Source organism: Podarcis muralis, chromosome 10 (assembly GCF_964188315.1).
Source record: "Podarcis muralis chromosome 10, rPodMur119.hap1.1, whole genome shotgun sequence".
NCBI classification, from domain to species: Eukaryota; Metazoa; Chordata; class Lepidosauria; order Squamata; family Lacertidae; genus Podarcis; species Podarcis muralis.
Genome location: NC_135664.1, coordinates 77835453 through 77849780, shown reverse-complemented (window position 1 = coordinate 77849780; position 14328 = coordinate 77835453). Strand labels below are relative to the sequence as shown.

The window sequence follows — 14328 nt, the reverse complement described above, 5'->3', positions numbered from 1 at the left end:
ACTATGAAGGGGTGAAGTATGTGCTGGAGAAAATTGGTTATGATCAGCATGATCAGCCTAGCTTCCTTCTGGGCTTGAGAATCTCCGCAGCCAGTTATTTCCTCCCAGCCTAACCTGCCTCGCACCACACAGTTGTGCTGCGCTTGCCTGTGCTTTTGCTGGTTTTGTAAACTGCTTTGAGGTTTTTTGTTCTACAATCAAGCAACACATACTTTTCATGAAATAGTGAAATGGAAACATGGCCACCTGCCCAACCTGAGGAGGTGTGTGCAGATCAGGAAATCTCCAAAAACAGATTGGGTTTTCGTTGGAAGGGGACAACACCTGCTTCTGGTGCTCGTGAGCAACAGTGAGTGAGTGTCAGTTGCAATCAAAGTGTACTTCCTGCATTGCGGGGGTGGGCTGGATGACCCTTGGGGATCTCTGAAGCCTACAATTCTCTAGAATCTGAGGCAAACTGACAGAGTGTTTAGCTTGGGTGTTGGTGCCAAATGAAGGCCTTTCTGTGGCAAATAGCCTAGATTGGCATAGATTTTTTCTTTGGGCCTTTCCCTGAACCCATAAATTTGGGACTTGCTTCCAGAAAAATGTGCAGGACAGACCTGCAGCCATTCCATGTAAAGAGAAAAGACCAAAGAGAGAGAGAGAGAGAGAGACCTCTATGCTGACTTGCCCATTTCAGGATAGTTTCACCCAGGTTCCAAAATGTCACACTGATCTCAACAAAATTTATTTCAAGTGAGTGTGCATATAGCCATAGCCTTATATTACTGCTAAGTTTGCTTCAGATGATTCAATTGGTTTCACTTCTGCCCTGTGTGTTTGCCAAAGGACTGGCAGTGGACTTTTTCGCTTGTTCTTAAAGACCACAAAGACCACAGAGAGAGCAACTTGTGTAGGGGAAACTTCTGCACCAAATGCATCAGCGAACCCAATGCACCCAGGTATCTCTGCCCTGTGTGAGAAAGAGAGTGGTTGCCAGTCAGTGCAGAGTAGCCTTTCTCCACCTTGGGTCACCCAATGTTTTGGGAATACAAGGCCCATCATCCCTGACCACTGGTCCTGCTAATGAGGTCCTGACCACTGGTGGTTTGGGCATGCTGCAGGCCTTGTGGTGAGTGCCGCCCAGCATTTTGTCACCCTCCTCAGTGGTGACGCCCAGGGTGGCACCCACCCACCGCACCCCCTTCCTCTGCCCTTGCCTGCAGAGACAATGGAATGCATCCCTCCTGTCATAACCCTGTTTTTATCAAGGGGCAGAGTTAAGAGCTTTCAGCAGCAGTAGCAACCTCCAAGGATGCTGTGTTTTGATAATCAGTTGGTCTTTGTTTCAGGCTGCTTTGGGCACCATTCAGTGCAGTGACATAGTGTATGAGCACACTCAACTAAACTTGCCATTTGTGGGCACTCATAGAATCATAGAATCATAGAGTTGGAAGAGACCACAAGGGCCATCGAGTCCAACCCCCTGCCAAGCAGGAAACACCATCAGAGCACTCCTGACATATGGTTGTCAAGCCTCTGCTTAAAGACCTCCAAAGAAGGAGACTCCACCACACTCCTTGGCAGCAAATTCCACTGTCAAACAGCTCTTACTGTCAGGAAGTTCTTCCTAATGTTTAGGTGGAATCTTCTTTCTTGTAGTTTGGATCCATTGCTCCGTGTCCGCTTCTCTGGAGCAGCAGAAAACAGCCTTTCTCCCTCCTCTATGTGACATCCTTTTATATATTTGAACATGGCTATCATATCACCCCTTAACCTCCTCTTCTCCAGGCTAAACATGCCCAGCTCCCTTAGCCGTTCCTCATAAGGCATCATTTCCAGGCCTTTGACCATTTTGGTTGCCCTCCTCTGGACACGTTCCAGTTTGTCAGTGTCCTTCTTGAACTGTGGTGCCCAGAACTGGACACAGTACTCCAGGTGAGGTCTGACCAGAGCAGAATACAGTGGCACTATTACTTCCCTTGATCTAGATGCTATACTCCTATTGATGAGGCCCAGAATTGCATTGGCTTTTTTAGCTGCCGCGTCACACTGTTGGCTCATGTCAAGTTTGTGGTCAACCAAGACTCCTAGATCCTTTTCACATGTACTGCTCTCAAGCCAGGTGTCACCCATCTTGTATTTGTGCCTCTCATTTTTTTTGCCCAAGTGCAATACTTTACATTTCTCCCTGTTAAAATTCATCTTGTTTGTTTTGGCCCAGTTCTCTAATCTGTCAAGGTCGTTTTGAAGTGTGATCCTGTCCTCTGGGGTGTTAGCCACCCCTCCCAGTTTGGTGTCATCTGCAAATTTGATCAGGATGCCCTTGAGTCCATCATCCAAGTCGTTGATAAAGATGTTGAATAAGACCGGGCCCAAGACAGAACCCTGTGGCACCCCACTAGTCACTCTTCTCCAGGATGAAGAGGAACCATTGATGAGCACCCTTTGGGTTCGGTCAGTCAGCCAGTTACAAATCCACTGAGTGGTAGCATAGTCAAGACCGCATTTTACCAGCTTCTTTACAAGAATATCATGGGGCACCTTGTCAAATGCCTTGCTGAAATCAAGGTAGGCTACATCCACTGCGTTCCCTTCATCTACCAGGCTTGTAATTCTGTCAAAAAACGAGATCAGGTTAGTCTGACATGACTTATTTTTCAGAAATCCATGCTGACTATTGGTGATCACAGCATTCCTTTCAAGGTGCTCACAGACTGTTTGCTTAATGATCTGCTCCAGAATCTTCCCTGGTATTGATGTCAGACTGACTGGGCGGTAATTATTTGGGTCCTCTCTTTTCCCCTTTTTGAAAATAGGGACAACATTTGCCCTCCTCCAGTCTGCCGGGCATCTCAGTTGGCATCTCTGTGGTTGGCAGTGATGGGAAAACAGAACTGAGATGTCTGTAAGAAGCTGGTGAGGTAGGCAAGGGGGCTTGGCTTAGCTCAGGCAAGGGACTGTTGGATGGCCTCCTTAAGTACAACTGATAGCCAGTTTGGATGAAGAGCAAAGAACTGAAGAGGTTGTGCCTCAACCTACCAGGCACTTTCTTGGCAGAAACAGTGACATCGCAGAGGGGTGTGTGAGATGGGTACCTGAGGGGGTATGGAAATCAGCAGCTCTGCAACTTACATCCATTGGAGAGGTTGGGCCTCTGAGCACCCCAAGTGCCTCACTTCACAAACAGGCAGACTTCAGAGCCAGCTCTAGGTGGGTGCTGGTGTGGTAGGTTCTTTCATGGAGCTTTGACTGTGTTAGGCCGTGGAAGGCTGGGATGCTAACGAAACTGCTCCATGGAGTAAATATTGTGGGAGTTTAGAAATCAAATCTAAAAATGCATATTCTTACTAGTAAGCAAGTGTGGGGATTAAAATCACAGAGCAGTATTGCTGTTAGGTGGACTCAGATCAATGCAATTGGTAGAGAAGGCTCTATGTTATTTCATTTCCCCTCCTCTCTTGGTAGGGAAGAAGAAAAAAAGTATTTTCTGTCCCCCCCCCTCTCTCTCTCCAACCAGCCAATGGGAGAAGACTTGTATCTGCTTGCTCCAGCATCAGGCTCATGCCTGAGGCTGCTTTCACTGTAAATACAAGTATTTTACCTGCATTTATTTTTACTGCTGTTGTTGCTAAGGACAGGTGCTTGACTGTGAGTAAACTATGTGTTTTAACCATACTTTTCAGTTGGTGGCCTGTTTCTATAATAAACAGGGTAACAGAAGGGGGAGATCAGCCTAAAGGCTTTTATTTTTACTGTTTAAGATGCTCATCACTGTGCTTCTAAACACAAGCGATAAGCTGATGTTTTGTCTGTTGGTCAGGTTTGTGGAGGAATAAAATATAGTTAACATATTCCCTCACCTACATGGTAAACCCTAACCAACATCTACCATAATGTGAAATCAAGCCATTCCAGGAGGTGTGCCGGAAGCTGAGGAGTGAGGGAGCAAATCATTCGATTCTGCTCCCTTGCCTCAGCCATGACCCCTCTGGTGGTGGGCAGACTGGGAGGTAGACTTCCTAGAAGCCTTCTCTTCCACAGTAGCCAGGCCTGTATAGTCATTGCATTGCTGGTGGTGCCAGATCACAGGGTCTTTCTCAGAGCAGCGAGATACCAGGTCAGAGCTCAATCTGGCTTTATTGCTCTTCAGTTGTTGGCAATTGTGTAGTGGATCCAGTCTTCAAAGATGCAGACCTTGGTGTACAGCCCCAGCCGATTCTCTTCACTGCAGCTTTTCTTCCAGGACAGCAGTCCTTGGAGGGCTTCTTCACACACCAGGGGGCTGCCCACATCTCCCTAAGACATAGACAACAGCATTGGGACTCTCCAGGGGACAGGATCAAATCATGGCAATTTCTCACTGTTGTTATTTGAACTCTCAGGCCCTGGAGCACTGCCTGCAGCAGGAGAGAGGGAGCTGTGTGAGGCTTTCCCCAGCCACAAGTACCTCCCAAGAGGTTGGCTCTTGCAGCTGGAGAATTTCCCTTCCCCTGTTGGGGTGGGTGTGCGCTTGCGCTTACAGCCCCTCTGTCCCTCTCTAGAATGCGGGAATGACATAAATACTATTTAACTTTGATATGGGGAGGATTTGGCACATGGCTTTTTATTGTACTTTTCAAATATATTATGCTTTGTTGTTTAGTTCTGGTTAATGTCTGGCCAGTAAGCTACTAGCCTGCCTACGAAGCATGCTTGTGCTTGTGAGTGAATTGGTTGGAGACAGCTCTAGTTTGAAGGGAAGCATTCATCTATGGTGTGTGTGGATGCGCATAATTAGACCATGTTACTGAACTCAAAATCAGGGACACCTATACAACCTTACCTCCCACCAAAAAGTGCAGGCGCAGGGGGCCACCAAAACCACACCTCTCACCCATGGCTTGAAGTGGCTAGGAGCACACATGCCCATCTGGGAGGCCAGGCAAGGCATGCAGGCTCCTCTAGGCACCCATCTCATCAGCCCTGCAGGACCATCTCCCAGGTTGGCCAGTGGTGATATTGGAACTGTGAGTGGAGCGCCAAGTGACGCTTGGATAGAAGAAAGATAGAGACAGCAGGTGAGAGTTGCAGGAAGAGAAGGAGGGAGAGAGGAAGAAGAGCAGTGCTGATGGTCATGGAGGAAATCACAGGCAGAGCATGAAAGGTGACAAAAAGCAAACTTTTGGAGTTTCTGGTCCATGGTCTCTCCCAGCTTCACATGTACTGATACAGCTTCTGGCCAAGATCACAAGGGAGTCAAGGTATGCCTCTGCTTGTTTGCTCCCCACCCCCCCACCCCAATCACTGGACTTGCCAGTAAAAAGAGAAGAGCCTCACCTTGCAGGCATCTTGGCTGCTGTCCAGCTGTCCAGCACAAAGCATCCTGTCAGTGAACCGTCCTGGGTAGACATTGTTGCAAGTGGCATCAGATGTGACTGGAAGGTAGGAGCACTGCAGAAGGTTGTCTGTTCCATCAGCTGTAAGCCCAAAATATGTTGATCCTGAGCAGCTGCCTGGGGCAAGGCAGGAGGGAGACTCTTATGCTCAGGCCTCACCCCTCTCTCCTTGAGCTCTTTCTGCTTCAAGGGGGCACTGCCACCTGCCATGAATCTATCATAGTACAATGAATTGTTGGTGCCTCCCTCCCACCATTTGCCGTTCATCTACCCTTCCCTTTTTTGCATGGTGTCATTTATCCCATGCATCACTAAGGAACTTCAGTGCCCCCTTGCGCGTCCCCACCATAATCCCCCACGGCCACGAAGAGGGGCATCTTCCAGCAACCCCCTGCTCCAGTCTGTCACAGTTGTTGCTGGTCCTGGTTAGTCTCTCAGCACCACCCTCTCTGTACTCACAGTTGCTGCTGATCCATTCTGAAGCCAGGCACTGGGTCCCAGCTATGGCACATTGGCTGGGCAAACTGATGGGCTGCACTAGCTCACCCAGGACAGCTGGTTGTGCAAGCTTGATGAGCATGATGTCATAGTCCAGTGTGTAGTTGTTGAACTGCTTATGAGGGACCAGCTTGGCAGCAGCAATGACCTGTTGCTTCTCCTTAGGAAGAGTCTCAGGGACTTGTAGGCCAAGCCAGACCTCCATGTGGTCTGGGCTGCTGGAAGAAGAGCAGGTGGGTCAATAGTGTTCTCCCTAGAGTTTTTCTGCCTCAGCCTGGGTTGAAAGATTCCTTGCTCACCCTCAAGGATTCTTGTAGGCAGGCAGTCAAATGCACAAGTTGCCCTCCTATTTCAAATGAGAACAGAGCAGCCAACAGCAGAGAATGGACTTTATTCCCTGTGGGAGACAGATTGTGTGCAAAGGGTGTGAAGCAGGCTTATACCCACCTCCTGCTGCACTGAGCTGAGGACAACACCCATTCTTGGCTGATGAGGGCCCCACTGCAGACATGGTGCACTGACTGGAGGGAGACTTCCCATGGCACAGAATCTTGTTGGCACTTGGCACTACCAACCAACTTCTCAGCAGCTGCAACAGCTCAATATATAATTGGTAGAGGGGAAAATCAAGACTTCTTCAATGGTTAGGAACATGCTAAAATGCAATGTGGCCTCGTGAACTCAGGAAATGGTATCCAGCCTATCCCATGACATCTGTCAGCCAGACTACGGTAGCTAGATGAGGGCGCTGCATGCAATCTCTTCCTGCTAGTAAACAAAGGCTCAACTTTTTGCCACCATATCCTGCTTTCCACCTCCATCTCCCCACATAGGAATCCTTTGAATTATTGGTCTCATATTGCAAGTAAGTGTGGCTGGCAACTGTTCCTGATTAATTTCTGCCAGAGTTCTACATACCATCACTCATACTGCTAAAATAAAAGCCACAGTTTTAAACCACAGGAAAGATCATAATGTATTATTGTAGACTATTCCAAAACAGTAACTATAACAAGTAACTATATAGTACACTGCTGGTTTGCCCCATGTAATAGTGACATTTCCTCTTTGTACAATCAGCCCAAATAACTGACTGCTTTTGATTATTCTGATATGAGCTGTTAATTTATTTTCTTACAACCATATATATGTACTGTATATGTGTATTATTATTATATATGAGAATAAAATCAGCATGAAAACATCATTAAAATGCCAATAAATACTAATTAGTTAACAGAGTTGAGATTCCTGCATTGCAGGGGATTGAACTAGATGACCCTAGGGGTCCCTTCCAACTCTACAACGCTATGAAAGAAGATTCATGTTACAAAGGCTTCTCTAAACATTAAAGTTTTCAAAAGATGTCTGAAGGGAGGGATGGCTCTTGGTGGCAGGGAGTTCCACAGGGCAGTGGCTGCCACACCAAAGGCTCAATCCCTAATGACGTCCAGCTAAACTTCAGGGTTCATTGGGGTGAGGAGACCAGCCTATCCCATGACATCTGTCAGCCAGACTACGGTAGCTAGATGAGGGAGTGCCCCATCAACAGATGTTGGTGGACACGTTGGGAAGTAAGTACTTTGGGGTCTCATGGTACTTTGGGACCGAGTTGCTTAGGGATATGCCAGTTTCACACACTGTTACAGAACAAATTCAGTGATGGACAGCACAGATTGACCAAATGCTGCTATGGTAAGTCTAACACCACTGAGCTTTTTTAATAAAGTGGGACTGGGTGAATAGTCTGAATGGTCAGTGTAGAGAGTGGGTTTTTGGGTTGTATCCAACTAAGTAATACTCAGAGTAGTCCCACTAAAATCAGTGGACTTAAGTTAGGCATGCCCATTAATATCAGTGGGTTAAATCTGAGTATGACTGACAATGGTGATAGCCCTCCTGCATTTCTGTTTCCTGCCTTAACTGCCTGGTTCTCCTTCCCCTCCTCTGTTGCCAGGACACCTCTACTTGCACACTGAAATCTTAGCCCTCTTCTGGATTGATGGCCGTGGATTTGCATTCCAGCTTCTGTACTGCAGTTTTGTTCATCCTCACCCAACATTTCATGACTATTCTTGGGCAGATAAACTGTCCAGATTGGGGGGGGGGGGGTTGTACCTGCAAGAGCCGCCAGCAGTAAACTGCAACCCAGCCACAGCATGTTTTCTTCTCTCAAACTGGCCTCACTGAGAATGCGGAGTCCTGTGTGCACCTGGAAGTCGTCTAATCTCCCAGAGAAGAGAAGAAAGAATGTTTGCACAGCTTTCACATTGACTCTTGTCCACGCAGTTAGGCTATTTTTAGTAACATTTCTGAAGGAGATAAGATTGCTGCTCCTTTGGGTTTGTAGGAGGTCTGGGCTGTAGGTTCCCCAAGTTTTCAGAGTGTTTTCTATTCAGACCCAGCATTGGGGCATTGAGCAGCTCTTTCAGCCTAACAAATCATCAGTAAAAACAATTACAGCCTAGAAAATACTACAGTGGTACCTGAGGCGCACTTTCACTAATGAGGCCTCCCGCTGCAGCCGCCCGCTGGCACGCAATTTCAGTTCTCATCCTGGGGCAAAGTTCTCAACCCAAGGTACTACTTCCGGGTTAGCGGAGTTTGTAACCCAAAGTGTTTGTAACCCGAGGTACCAGTGTATAAACAAAGCGGCAACAAAAATACGCTAAACATTACAATTACAGCAAAAGTCATATTATATGATTAACAAAGCATTTATAATCTATAAAACAGTATTAGCAACTAAAAAAATAAACCATGCACTGTTAATATACGCACTCTCCATGCCCCCATGACTCATAATCTTTCACTCTATTCAGTTCATTAAAATAAACATAATGTCCATTGCTTAGGCAGCCTAGCCAGATGCTGTAGCAGCTGGTATCCTCAGGTGGTGGGCCAGGGTGGAGACAGTGGGACATAGACCAACATCTACCTTTGGGTAGCTCTTCCAGGTGCTGTTGATGAGGAACTTGTCCATGTCACCCTCAATAATCAGGAGGTCAATTCCCACTCAAGGAAGTCCAAGATGAGCCTGCCCTCCAGAGCAGCAATCCTGCTGACATGTGCTTGAACAACTTCTTCTGGCTGCAATATAGGTGTGCTATGAATTTGGGAGGGGGACCCCCCAACCCCAAGAAAATAATGAATGATAGGGTTTTGATTCATAGGGTCATTGTCCAACCCCTTGCAATGCAGGAATTTCAATTAAAGCATCCATTTGGAATATGAAGGGAAAATACAGACTGCAGAGGAATTATGGGCAAGCTTATGCAAAACAACCTAGGGCTACTAAGAAGCGATGCAGGGTCACTGAGGGCCATTGGTAATGCAAGAGAACTGTCCTTTCCCCCTGCCCAGATGTACAAACAGAGACAGGAGATTTGGAAGGTTACCGGGGTAGCAGAGCATGATGTAATATGTAGAGTTGGGGGCTGAGAACAAAGGAGAGGACCATTTTGGCAGGATGGCTGAAGGGAGGCTGGGAGAGATGCCCTGGACTCCAGTGCTGCACTGCTGTGGGGAACAAACCCCTCTTGGATGACCACGTTGTTAGAGCTGGACTCTTTCCATCCAAATTCAGGTGTAGATATGTCAATATATCATATTTCTTAAAGCTACAACAGCCTCCTCCATGCCTTCATTCTCAAGGGAACACAGACCCTGGGTAAGTGCCTGGGACTCCCCTGGACTCTTGCCAAACCTCAGCAGAGATTGTGGGTGGCATCCAACCAACAGGTGTTATATAGATGTATTTATTTTGTGGAAAGATAACAAAGCAGTTCTGTTATGTTTCAGGGACTTTCCTCTCTCAGTTATTAAGCTGGCATTTGGGAATGCTACAGGCAAGGTTTTCCAGGCCCCCATATGCATCAGGCATCTTCCATATAAAAGACTGAGAGCCAGTATGGTGTAGTGGTCAAGAGCGGTGGACTCATAATCTGGTGAACCAGGTTTGATTCCCCGCTCCTCCACCTGCAGCTGCTGGGTGACCCTGGGCCAGTCACACTTCTCTGAAGTCTCTCAGCCTCACTCACCTCACAGAAAATTTGCTGAGGGGGAGGAAGGGAAAGGAGGTTGTAAGCCACTTTGAGACTCCTTACGTAAAGGTAAAGGGACCCCTGACCATTAGGTAGGTCCAGTTGTGACTGACTCTGGGGTTGCAGCACTCATCTCGCTTTATTGGCCAAGGGAGCCAGCGTACAGCTTCCGGGTCATGTGGCCAGCATGACTAAGCCGCTTCTGGTGAACCAGAGCAGTGCACAGAAATGCCATTTACCTTCCTGCCGGAGCGGTACCTATTTATCTACTTGCACTTTGGCGTGCTTTCGAACTGCTAGGTTGGCAGGAGCCAACTCCTTAGGGTAGTGATAAAATGGGATATCAAATCCAAAATCCAATCTCTCTTTTCTTCCTTCCAAAAATAATCTAGAGCTGAGAATTGCTGGCAGTCTGTGAGTGCTGTTGGGATGGCCTCATATTCCTGTTGCAACTGCAGTGTGGCTTTGGCGCTGGCTGCAGCTGCAAACCTACTTCTCCTCCAGCTGCTGCTTCATTACCTTCATGAGGCACTGTGACACTTCTGTAACCGGGACCAAACCCTGCAGTTTCTGCACACAGAGTAGCAGACCATGGTGGACAGCTTGGAAAAGGGTCTATAGCAGCTCAGGACAGGAGCCCAACAAGGGGCTCACAAGCCTTCTGGTTGAAAGCCACAAGCAGTTAATTGAAATCAGAAGCCCCCAGCTTTGGCATCCTCAGAGGATGCAAGTGCACCGCCTCCTATGCCTCTCTCAGGATTTCCTCATGCACAGAAGTCACAAGCAGAAGGTAGCTTTTCTGCATTGTTTCTTTCCTCAGCAGGAGGGCCTTCGGGTCCCAACTCCAAGAGTGACATTTAAAGAGTTCAAAATTAAACAACTGTCCCATCCATTCCCCCTTTCCCATCATTCTCTTCACACTCCCAAATCTCTTCCTGAAAGGGGAAGGGGCGGCTTTTGTCTCTCCCCTCTGCAAGGACCTGATGAATCTTCTCTTTATTCAGGAAGAACTTTCTGATAGCAAGAGCTATTTGACAGTGGAACACTCTCCCTCAGGAGAATGTGGACTCTCTTTCATTGAAGGTTTTTAAACATTGGTCATCTGTCATGGGTCCCTTGCAACTTTACAATTCTATGATTCTATCATTCTGCCAGAGGTGTACTGGGGAGAAGGGGGAGTCCCAGGGCTGCAGGGGGAGGATGCATGGATCTCCTGCCCTTCTCATGTAGGAGAGAACTAAGTCAGGGAGCCAAGGTTCCTCCCTCTCTTCCTCTCTGCCAGGCCTTGGAGGGGGCAAGTTTGCAGGAGGTCTGCAATGATATTCTTCATTTGTATCAATATGCTGCTTGCAGGGGCAAAACTAGGCTTTCTTTCAGCAGGGTCAAAAATGGTAAAAGTCTGCAAGCCTTTACGCAATGACCTGGGAGTAAGCTCCATTGAATTCAGTGGGGCTTACTTCTGAGTAGACATGTTGCAGTGAAAGGCTCAATTTACAATAAACACTCCACAAGTTTCCTTTAAAAATTGCTGGTTGTGCTGAACCATTCCATTTAAAAAATGTGAGGTGGATTGGCTACATTTTTCTTCAAAATTACAAGAATGCAGGAATCTCAACTAAATGAATCTCCATGACAGATGGCCATCCAACCTCTGCTTAAAGACCTCCAATGAAGGAGAATCCACAACCTTCAGAGGGTAAAGAGATGGCAGAGGCTAATGTATCAATAAGATAAAGAGATATAAACAGCAATAAAGGATATTGCTATTAACAGAGATAAAACTGATGTGCACACATTCGTTTCATTGCTTTGACACATTTGGTAATTTTTACAAGTTACAAAATTGTATAAAAGGGTTGGCAATGCATATGTTCGAGGCCTGAGGCCTTTGGGTTTTGACCTGGAGTTACTGACTGCTCCTGTAGAATTAATTCAATCAATAAAGTGATACCTCTTAGGTGCCTTACTGCTTATCTCTGGTCTTGACAGTATATTTAAGACAACTAAAATCCTACCTAGGAGAAACTGCATTTCCATGACAAGGAGATTTTAGTTCCTTTAAATTTTAAAGGGCGGGGGCATTTAAATTTTAAAAAGCTGCTATTAGCCGCTATCACTTTTGGAGCTATGTTTGTGCGTTGTGAGAAGGCACATATCTACATGGATTGTATCTCTAACACCAAGAAGCGTTTGTTTATTAATATTTATTTATTAGATTTATATTCCGCCCTTCATCACAAGATCTCAGGGCGCTTCACAAGTTTAGAAATCAGGTGAGAAATCCAGGATTGTACAATAAGTGCAACTGGGAACCAGTGGATCCCCACCACCACCACCACACCGACGGGCTCAGAGGAGGCCAGTCTTCCGAACTCACATGGCATTGCATGGTTTGGGCCAACACACACACACATATCATATATGTAATATATATATAGGTGATATATATCTCACCTTTTCCCCATCCCAGCACAACTCGTTACCAGAGCCTGAGCTGGAAGGGAGCAGCTTACAACAGCCCAGCAATGAAGCTCACTCCGACTGCCGCCTCCTGCAAACCGGTTTGAGAGATGGATTTCCGCTGCCACAAACCAGGCCAGCCTTATGAGACCCCATTGCAGCTGGAGGTTGGGCTGTGGAGAGGAATGCGCACAACAACCCTGCAGGGTCCTCTGCCGTGGCTGCTGCTGCTGCGAGAGAAAGCGCTGAAATGACCTTAGCTGTCTTGTTTTTTTAATAGTTTTTTTAATTAAGAAAAAAATTCTTTCATAATAAAGTCCCAAAGCTTATTACAACTATTATAAATGTACAGTAAAAAAGAATTAAAATTGCAGAGGACATCAGCTAACTATTACAGAAAATGACACAGAAAAGTTTTTAGCAAATATATAAGTTTTTTAAAATGTATTTTTATTAAATATTTCTTGATTTACGAAAGTATGTGCAATGTCTCTTTTTTCAAGTTACATATTCTACAGATCAGTTTCATTTTTTGAGACAGTAGTGTTACATTAGAAAGAAAAGGGGGAAAGAGGTGGAGGGGGCCATGGTGGGTGGGGTTAGGGTCAGGTGGCGATGTTTCTCTTTTACATTTGTGGGGTTTGGCGTCAGCATCGTTTGTGCAGGTTCTCTTTACTATTTGCTTGTGTTCCTTTGGTGGTGGGAGAGGTTGGGGTTGGCCATGGGTGTGTGAGTAGGGGCTGGGGGTGTTTCTGAATCAGGTTAGCTAGAGGGATTCCTTTGCTGTTGGTGGATTTTTGTCTTTGTCTTCTTGGGCTGTGAATGTGATAGAAGGGAGCCATACAGGGTGAAGGTGTCTTCTTCTATTTGTCCCCATATCAGTTTCAGTTTGTTGGTTAGTTTTCCAAGAAACATAGCTGTCAACTTACAGATTTGAAAATAAGGGACCAGCAGCCTTGAAAATAAGGGATTTTAGTCTACCAGCTGAAATATGAAGTTAAAAGGGACCAGATAATTTTGGAGAGCAGCGCCGGTTTTTAGCCCTTCGTTTCCAGAGGTTGCTGCTCAAGACACCAGCCAATGAAACACTGCAATTAAAGAACTACAAGCAGCAACCACTTTTCGCGCAAAACGAAGTCCAAGCTACGAAGATGCTGCTGCAGTTCTGTATCTTTTCTCTCGTGCTCCATCTGCAGCTCTCAGTTCCATCAGGCGGGGCGGGAGGAAGGGGGGGGAAATAGCGCCCCAAGTAAACCCGCAGATCAGACCATCTATGCTAGTCTATCACTACAAAACTATGGGAGAAGCGCTTGCAGTCCTTCCCTTGTAGCCCTTGGAACGCCTGCCTGCCTGCCTGCGCCTCCTCCTCCTCCTCTCTCTCAACTGCTTTCTCTATGGTTGCCCCTCAGCAATTCCTGGGCCGCGCCAGGCAGAGGCGCTGAGTTCAGGGGCTGCGAGGAGGATGGCGGCGGAAGGGCCCTAACCCTAACCCTAACCCTAACCCTAACCCTTAACCCTTAACCCTTAACCCTAACCCTTAACCCTAACCCTAACCCTAAAACCCTAACCCTAACCCTAACCCTAACCCTAACCCTAACCCTAACTGTCAGGGGTTCAGGAGCAGAGGCGAGGGCAAGGGAGGAAACAGAGAGCGAGGGGGAGGAGTACGAAGAAAGGATGAGTGATGACGACGACCCGAGATCTCCGAGTCTTTCCAGTGAATCAGAAGATTCACAGAAAGGAGCACCAGTGGCCAGAGCAAGGGGGGAGCCTAAGGGGACACCCCAGGAGGAAGGGACCAGCGGGGGTTCAGAGGGCAGCAGTTGGAAATCGGGGCCAGCGTCCCCGGCAGAGCGCAGTGGAGAGGAAGGACGTCAGGGATCGAGCCCTGGCAGCTCGCAGCAAGGAGGAGGGCATGAGTCAGGAGTGACCACACCTCCATCGGGGAGCGAAGAAACGGTCAAGCG

The 14328-nt window shown here is 47.1% G+C and overlaps 1 protein-coding gene across 6 annotated transcripts; it reads right to left on the bottom strand.

Moving 5' to 3' along the window:
- Positions 1 to 3712: 3712 nt before the first annotated feature.
- On the bottom strand, positions 3713 to 13835 carry LOC114598220 (trypsin-like). 6 transcript variants are annotated; one of them, XM_028731993.2, is made up of 7 exons: positions 12356 to 13835; positions 8797 to 8964; positions 7977 to 8081; positions 6306 to 6456; positions 5820 to 6076; positions 5302 to 5477; positions 3713 to 4281 (listed from the first exon to the last, which is right to left on the bottom strand). In XM_028731993.2, the coding sequence occupies exons 3-7, from the start codon at positions 8017 to 8019 to the stop codon at positions 4132 to 4134; spliced, it is 777 nt and encodes a 258-aa protein (XP_028587826.2). In that variant the 5' UTR covers positions 8020 to 8081; positions 8797 to 8964; positions 12356 to 13835; the 3' UTR covers positions 3713 to 4131. The 6 variants fall into 6 exon arrangements, with proteins under 6 accessions (XP_028587826.2, XP_028587827.2, XP_028587830.2 ...); XM_028731994.2 differs by having other exon boundaries at positions 8797 to 8948; XM_028731997.2 differs by having other exon boundaries at positions 5302 to 5441; positions 8797 to 13835.
- Between the last annotated feature and the right edge of the window lie 493 nt (positions 13836 to 14328).

Excerpts from the sequence above, each read along its gene's own strand:
- LOC114598220 (XM_028731993.2), bottom strand. The coding sequence starts at position 8,019 with ATGCTGTGGCTGGGTTGCAGTTTACTGCTGGCGGCTCTTGCAG. Across the intron at positions 6,457-7,976 it reads ACTGCTGGCGGCTCTTGCAG|CTGTTGCAGCTGCTGAGAAG; the intron begins GTACAACCCCCC and ends TTATATATTGAG. Across the intron at positions 6,077-6,305 it reads TCAGCTCAGTGCAGCAGGAG|CAGCCCAGACCACATGGAGG; the intron begins GTGGGTATAAGC and ends CTCTTCTTCCAG.